The sequence below is a fragment of the Caenorhabditis remanei genome, chromosome X, assembly GCF_010183535.1.
Source record: "Caenorhabditis remanei strain PX506 chromosome X, whole genome shotgun sequence".
Taxonomy (NCBI): Eukaryota; Metazoa; Nematoda; class Chromadorea; order Rhabditida; family Rhabditidae; genus Caenorhabditis; species Caenorhabditis remanei.
In genome coordinates this window covers 2,417,590-2,426,270 of record NC_071333.1, presented here as the reverse complement: position 1 = coordinate 2,426,270, position 8,681 = coordinate 2,417,590, and the positions used below count along the sequence as shown (strand labels likewise).

The 8,681-nt window shown below is 38.6% G+C and overlaps 1 protein-coding gene across 1 annotated transcript; it reads right to left on the bottom strand.

The window, feature by feature from the left end:
• Positions 1–523: 523 nt before the first annotated feature.
• Positions 524–2,925, bottom strand: GCK72_022490 (uncharacterized protein; the record flags this gene model as incomplete). Its single annotated transcript, XM_053734859.1, has 5 exons — positions 524–640; positions 689–894; positions 1,127–1,203; positions 1,501–1,657; positions 2,793–2,925. 5 exons carry the CDS (start codon positions 2,923–2,925, stop codon positions 524–526), a joined length of 690 nt encoding a protein of 229 aa, XP_053578425.1.
• Between the last annotated feature and the right edge of the window lie 5,756 nt (positions 2,926–8,681).

Genomic DNA, 8,681 nt, shown 5'->3' with positions numbered 1-8,681 from the left:
GAGACAAAACCTCACCTTTGGAGCTTTTAAATAGTCAGAAACCATAGAAATTGTTCGAAAATCAACAAAATTCAACGGAATTGGTCATAAGACTGATGAAATCTTTCTTTCATTAGTGAGTCTTCTGCTGTTCGAAGCAATTGACATGTTTTTAGTTTGTTGTCAGTACGGAAGACGTAGTCAGGCTAAATGAAAGGAAATAACCATTCAATACAGTAACCATATCACAATTTTTTTTCACTTCTCTCACTTTCCCAACCTTGACCCAGACCAAAAACCAGATGACTGTATCATTTTTCAAAAGCTTAGAGCTACATGTTTACGGAAAATTTGAAATGAAAATACCTACCTTCATAACTTTACCAATAGTAAGTCCGCGATCACTGGAGTTGAATTTCCGGTGTCCTTTAAAATCTTTGTTTTCTCCTGCTGAGAATTTTCCCTCCAGAGTTGAGAACTCCCCATCTAGAGTCGAGAATTTTCCGTCTGGTGTTGAATAAACAATTGCATCACTACTTCACGACTATCCAACAGACACTTCCCTTTGGACACAATGCTTCTTTCGCTCTTCTTCGATTCGAGTCTCAGCTTCGAAAGCAGTAGGATCCGGTAGTTTCATTGAAGGGGTCATGGTTGGCAACTGTGGTGGGCATTGTGGTATTGGAGCGACAATTGTGAATGGGCTTACCAGCGGAGACTGCAGAACTGGTGAAGTCACCGGAGCTCGAGATGGTATTGGCGGTGGGATGCGAGTGCTGGGAGAGATTCTGGAGCAACTGCTGTCTGTAGGACTCAACGTTGAGGAGCGGTGGGGATCCTGTGGCGTAGTGTGATGAGTCGATCTCGGTGGGAAGAATCTCTGCCTGATGTAGAGCATGATGAGGAGAACGGAAACTGCAAAATTTAGAGTTGAATACGTTTTTGGGATTACATTGTTGGTCGTTCGTTGTTTTTTAACAAAAAAAAAGCACTGAAAGCAAGCTTTTCTTAAAAAGCTTGCCTTCAAAGCTATCATTCAGTCGGCAGCCAAATTGTTCGTGAAATTTTGTCACGGTGTGGAGAACACGCGTTGCAGCCGATTTTTGAGATTTTCGACTTTTCTCAAAAACGAAATCATGAACCTCACCTTTTGAACATGCCAAAGCGGAAAGGGAAGCGTAAAGGGCAAACTTGCCGACTGGTAACGTTTCTGAGTCACTTTTGCTTTTTCAACACTTATTCTGAGCCTGACCTTGAGTAACTTCTGCAAATCATGAGTGGTTGGCCACCCACGGCGCAAGATGGAATTATTTTCAAATTTGTTATTGTTATCTTTGAAGTTTTAGAGATTTTCAACAACGCGGCATCAAAAAATTTCAAAAAATGACCAAAAACGCAATTTTTGCTTAAGAAATTGCTATGGTCTTGCTGGCCGAACCCACTGATTTTTCTAGGCCACGAGTAGGAAAATGCAGGCCGTGCACATGGCTTTGGACACCATGATATTTTCCGTCTCCTCACCCTAGACGACGACGGAGTATTGAAAACCAGATGATCGACTCGATGTTAGGAATAGAGTCGATGACATCAATGGTTGTCGAATCGCGGCACGAACTGTTGATGTCGGTTGGGCAATCTTCAAGTTCTCCGGTCGTTGTGGAATCGATGTGTAGTGATTCTGAAAAATGAAAGTTTATATTTTTCAGGCTCTCGCAGAATATCAACAGGTTTTTGTTATTTTTTCCCATCTGTACTCTACATGAGTCTAGTCCCATTATTTGCAACTGTTCGCTCAACAGTGCTTTCACTTGATTTGAATAGGTCCATTCTTCTATAAGCGAAAAACAGAATCTGTGACTGAAAATGTGGAGTGAATCGACAATAATTTTGCAAAAAACGTCTTGTACAGGTGAAAAATCGTCGATTGATCCTGATGATGAAGAGTTTTTGCACAAAAAATGACGCAATACTTGCAAAATCGTTGCATCAGTGGGAAAAAGCTTTATTTTCTCGATATTCTTCCGGAGACTTCACAGAAAATGAACAGTTTGGACTTTATATCAAGTGACTGGTAGAATTTAACCCCCGGCATCCTTCTATGCATCCTTAGTTTGATTCGGTTATCCGGAAGTTTCTAGGAACTTCTTCAAAGCTGAAGAACGCACTGAGAAAGTTTTTCACAAACTGTTGGAAGAGCTTTAACACTCAAAACCAACTTATGGGGCTCTATTTAACAAAATTTAAAGTTTTCGCTCGGCTTTAAGAAACGAACAGCTATATTAACTGACGTTATCTTATCTCTGTCTACTGTCTGACTTTTAAGAAACTTACAGAATCGTTTTGTCTCAAAATTAGTGAATATTGGCAGAATAATTTCAAAAAACCCAAAAAACCTCTAAAAAAAAAACATGACTTCTGGTACAAATCAACCAAGTTTTTCGAAAATAACTTTTTCACATTAATGATGCAAAAAAATGATTGGCTGCCCAGCAAGAGCCATAATACCCGAAATTCCAAATTCGAAATTTATCCAATTGCTCTCCTAATGAAAACTGGTATGATTTGTATGATATTGTTATGATGGATTTGCAAAAAGTTGTTCTTAAAAGTCGAAATGAGCGATTGGGAGAATTCGGTCTCCAGAGCTGCCTTCAATGAGACACAATTTTGGTCTCCAATCCATGGAAATACAAAAACGTAGTGTTTTAGTTTTTTACAGCTTGTGTGAGAATTTTCAAACAATATTTGTTCAATTTTTCAAATTTTTGAAGCTATATTTTGTAATAATTGATTTTTCAAATGAAAATACCCACCTGGGGCCTTCCAAACACGAATCCACTCGAACTCGGCACATTTTTGAGGTCCTCCGGCTCTGTGGTGGCTCTGCTCGTCCGTCACATTCTTTTTCATAGTCGATTTGAGAAGACTGAAACAATAAACATTCATTTTTGACTGAAATGCAGGTAAAACGGCGAATGGATGCAAATGAACTCAAAAAAGGTAGCTTAATTGTTATTTTATGACCCAAACGGTAGTAAAATTCAATAACATACGTTGAAAAAAAAACTAAAAACCGATGAATATTCGCCGATGTAATCGAAAAGAAAGAAGAAGAGGGCGAGAAGAAAAGACTTGTTTTCTCTGCGTATCCTCTATTCGCGTGGTCTCTCTCAGCGGGGGCTGTTGTCCCCACAGTGCGCTCACACAAAAACACGCGACTGTTTTGGAGGAGGCGAAGGCGACCGAGGGGGCATTCGCGGTGTACACAGCCTATCGATTCTCGTCCCAATTACCTTCTGCCTGGGATAACGGGGAGGGGAGAACACAAGAAACGTAGAACGTGGTGTCTTTTATTCGGAATCTAAACGGGGGAGTAAAAAAACAGTTTGTTGGAAAAATGTGGATTTAGTAATGAAATTTTAGATTTTCACACAACTATTTTCAATAACATAGAAGCTACTTAATTCAAATGAGAAGAATTTAAAACAGGCTAGTTTTCACTGAAAATCAGCTTACATATTGAAATTCAGCTTATAATATTTCATGTGTAAGACTCATATTTAAAAAAGTTACAACTGCTAGTTCAGTCGAAATATTAAGGTATTTCAAACCAATTCCAACTTTCACAAAAAGTTTCTATAATTTCAGAATAATGTCTTGCGGAAATATGAAAAATGAGAAACTAGAAGTAGGTCGAATGATTACTGAATTGAGTTTTGCAGATTTGGTTGAAAACTGTACTCGATCCGAGTGCTGCGGGAGAGGAGACGGGCCCAAAGGGCACCCTCTCCTTCCCCGCAGCATGACAAATTCCACATGTCTCACCTTCCAAATGTTTTTTTTTCCCTCTATTGCTTTTTCTCTAGATCATTGTCTCTCACCAGAAAACAGTCTGGCTCCGCCCCACGGGCCGGCGCGAGACAGTTTTTCATTTCTACCCCTCATTCTTGATAGAAGCTACCAGAAGCTTCTTTCTTTTCTTCCAGTTTTTCATTTCTTTCGTTTTCTAGATTTTTCCTTTTCTTTTTTCCTCCTCACATTCTAGAAACTTCCTAGGAAGTTTCTTTTCTGTTTTTGTAATCCTTCCTCACCCCAATTGAAGCTTCACAAGAAGTTTCTTTCTATTATATACATATTCTTATTTTTCAACTGAAAAGTCACCTAAAATTGCAAAAACTTAACTATAAATAACTTCAATCAATTGGCTCATCATGAATTTTTATTGTATCACCCAAAAGACGTCAGTGAAGACAAAAAATAGAAAATCTTGATTTGGCATACCGACTTTTGTTTTTTGTATTGGATTCTTGTTTTGTGTGTATTCATGTGTGAGATTTGTGATTTTAACTTGATTTTCGGTTTTTATTTTCAAAACTTTCAATCGCTCGAAAATTCTGAAAATTTGGTTGAATTTGGCTAAAATTGCCAGTTTTTTCAAAAAAAAATTTTGAAATAGAATAAAAATGTCATTTTTGGTGCAAAACTCTAATTATTTTATGCGAAATAGCGACTTTAGTGAAACGCGTCAAAGGCGCACCAGGAGACAGAAATCGGTGAAAAGTAGCTGAAAATGTTACATTGTTTGACTAAAAACTTGTGTAAATTATTTTCAGAAAAGAACAATTCAGTATTGCTGGCGAAAATCGAAGAAAAATGAGTGGAAGTTTGTAATTTTTCAGAATAAAACACTTTTTTAAAGTTTGAGTCAAAAACTTGCGAAAAACAGCTGAAAATCAAAGAAAACTGATAGAAAAACTCAATTTTTTCAATTTTCCTCATTTTTTCATCAAAAAACCCAGTTTTTCCTGTTAAAAACTACAGAACACCCCATTTTTGGACTTTGAAAATGATTATTTTCTCAAAAAAAAATCTCCGTGAATCTACATGGCCTAGGATTCGCCGTGGCCGAACTCCCAGAAAAGTCCTCCCAGAAACTAGTTTTTGCTCTGTTTAGGCGGAATTTCGAACTTTTTTCAAAATTTTGACTTGTTAGAAAAATTTGTCATGAAGATCAAAAAACTTTCGAAAAACTTACAAAAATGAATGAGAAAAAGGCAAAAATAACTTTGAGGCAAAACTGATTTCTTGCAATGAAAATATGCCAAATCGGCTATCTATATAAAAAAAAGTGTCCCCGTAGGATTTAGAATTCTGCCGCAGTTAATAATTTTCAAGAAAAACTATATTTTGAGTCGAAAACTTGCAAGAAACCCCTGGAAATTAACAAAAACTGACATGAAAACTTGATTTTTTCGTTTTTCTTTAAGTTTACAATTCAAAAAAATTTTTTCTTGTCAAAGACCTCCTGCATGGAGGCGGAGCTTCTGATATTACAAATATAAGATAGTTGATGATTCAGCCAGACGGTGAATCATCAAAGGGCGGTAAGATAAAGGGTCAAGACAAAGAAATTGTAACTATGACTATTACATCAAGCAAAAAAATACAATCTGTTTACCAACCCAATCCATATTTCCCTTATCATGGTGTAGCATTGTGTTCACATGATAAGAGAAAAGCATTAAAAGTTCCCCCCTCTCGCTTTCTATTACTTTTTCACATTTCATTCTTTTTTCTCGCTATCTTCTTTCCTCCCTTTACCCTACTCCTTTTCACGTGAATAACAAAAAAAGACGAGGAGGATATCTGCCCGTCTTCTCCGCTTTTTCAATACGAAAAAACCCTCCTCTCCACCATTCGACTGGGTAGCAAGTTTTCCGATTGCTTCAACTTTTTTAACGTTTTTTTGTTATCACACGGAAAAGCGAGTTATTTCTCTAAACATTGGCCTCTCTTTTGAGAAAAGATCAATCTTGACATATAAATAAGACTCTAATTTGCAAAAAAAGTGTTGAAAATTGCCTGTGTGCTTGGTACTGGCGTGCCTTGAGCGCGTTTTCAGATTTTGGTCATTTCTAGACACAGAAGCTCAACTTTTATACAAATTTGCCAGAAAAAAAGAAAACTATAGCAGAACTGTTTGGAAAATCGATTAAATAGGCTTATTTTGAACCAAAAGTAGATGTTTCACAAACTGGCGCGCCTCGGGCGCAGTTTTAGAACTTCGCTGTATTTTGAGGAATTTCTTGAGCGAACAACAGCGCAGAACAAGTGATACTACCATGTAAACTAATAAGAACTGGCTCGTTTTTCATGTTACCACTTTCTTGATTTCTTTCGGCAAAAATTTTGTCTCAATAACAGCCTAACCCGGAATTTCCCGACACTGTCTCTTTTTTCCATTAGGGTTTGGAAACTCAGTCCGTGGTTCACCAACATCTGACTCTGATTTTTTTGAACTCTGAGTGCCCGTTCTCATCTCATCATTTATGATAGGTATGTCGTTCGGACAACTCTTGCTTTCGAAATTTGCTCTCCGAATTATTGAACTTGAATATTCTTTGAAGACGCCACTTTCAAACAACCTATGAGTTCGGTTATAGACATTTTAGACTTCGTGGAGTCCATTATAGATATTCAGTGACGTCACCATCTTTCCGAATGCGCCTCACTCTATTTGCCTCGTTTTCTTTTTCCCAGTCGGTCTCCCTCATTATGAACCAGGTTCGAGATGAGCGTTGGTTGGTCATTAGTCCTTTTTGAACAGATGGTCTCATCATCGTCATCTACTTGTTGTCGGATTGTTTACCTGATCTTATCTCATCTATTGTTCTCTCATTTTTCTGTACGCAATACTACTAATCCCTTTTCCCCGGGCCGCAAGATATTTAATTGACTCCTCCCATCCTCGACTACGCTTCCTCTCGATATGGGTAACGCTAACAGCTCCGCCCAGTTTTTCATGCTACCATTTTTTGATAACTGTCGGCAAAAATTTTGTCCCAATATCAGCCTAGCCTAACCCGGAATTTCCCAACCCTGTCTTTTTTACCAGTAGGGTTTAGAAACTCAGTCCGTGGTTCACAGACATTTGACTCTGACTTTTTTGAATTCTGAGTACCCGTTCTCATCTCATCATTTATGATAGGTATGTCGTTCGGACAACTCTTGCTTTTGAAATTTGCTCTCCGAATTATTGAACTTGAATATTCTTCGGAGACGCCACTTTCAAACGACTTATGAATTTGGTCATAGGCATTTTAGACTTCGGGGAGTCCATTTTTGCTGTCAAAACCAGCTAAATGTTCACGAGAGCCGAGTTTTGAGCTCTCAAACTTTTCATGTATGTACATACATTTTTTTCACGTGGAATTTGAAATCTACAAGTAGTATACGCAAGATATTTTCATTTTTACGACGAAGGAGCACAGGGAAACCGCTGGGTAACACAAATGGAACCGCGCGGAGGTGTATATACCGCCGATTTGGAATTTCATATGAACAGGCTTATCCATATGAAACGTTTGAGAGCTCATAATTCGGCTCGCAGAAATATTTAACAGGTTTTGACTGCAGAAATGGACTCCCCGTGGTCGAAAATTCCTATAACCAACTTTATAGGTCGTTTGAAAGCGCGTCATCATCTCCCCGAATGCGCCTCACTCTATTTGCCTCGTTTTCTTTTTCCCAATCGGTCTCCCTCATTATGAACCAGGTTTGAGATGAGCATTGGATGGTCATAAGTTCTTTTTGAACAGATGGTCTCATCATCGTCATCTACTTGTTGTCGGATTGTATACCAGATCTTATCTCATCTATTGTTCTCTCATTTTTTCTGTACGCAATACATCTAATCCCTTTTCCCCGTGCCGCAAGATACTTATTTGACTCCGCCCACCATTGCCTATTCTTCTCTCGATATGGATCACTCTAACAGCTCCGCCCACTTCCATCTGCTAATAGGGAAACAGTTGCATTCAGGTTTTTGCCGATTGCCGAGGAGTCCGCATCCGTTTTCTATTAAGTTTTGTACGTTTACAAGAGAATTCTTTAGAGACGCGGTTTTCATAAATTTTTAAATTTGATCATAGGTACTTTCAGCTACGGGAAGTCCATTTCTGCCATGAAAAGTTTGATAGCTCATAACTCGGCTCGCAGAGACGGTTAGCTGGTTTTGTTGTCAGAAATGAGCTGCGCGGGGTGGAAAGTACCTATCTCCAAATTTATAGATCGTTTGAAAGCTGCATCTCCAAAGGGTTCCCTTATCAGACCATGACCTACCGAAATCTTTTAACATTTTGTGAACAGGGAGTATACATTCTGGTTATCCACTACTCAATTTTTGGTTGGTGCGCAATATTGCTAACCCCCGGCCCCTGCCCTTGGCATTCATCCATTGACTCCTCCCAACCTCGACTCTCCTGCTCCCGATATTTATTATCCTGACCATTACTTTCTGCTAATAGAGATTCAGCTGCATTCTTGCCATTCTGCCGTTGTCCTCTACTACATCTGTCCCTCCCGTCTTCCAGCATTTATTGATTTTCTCTTTTATAGCATACGCTGTTGGAAAGCCGGTCTGTGGGAAGGATTGCCACATAGTCTTAATCCTGCCCAGGAGCGTTTCGCGCGCATAATTTTGTTTTTTCTTCCCATACTCACCTTTTCTGTTTTTGTTATGTCTCACATGAACAGTTTTTCTCATTCCCTTCTGCTCAATGGCATTCATGTTATCTCTTTTTTCCAAAACTGACCTATATTGCATTCACTCCTTCTGTCTTCTATAGTTCATCTATTTTTACTCTTACCCGTTCACTCGATACCTTCCATTTACTTCATTTTTTACTGTCTTCCATTTCTGC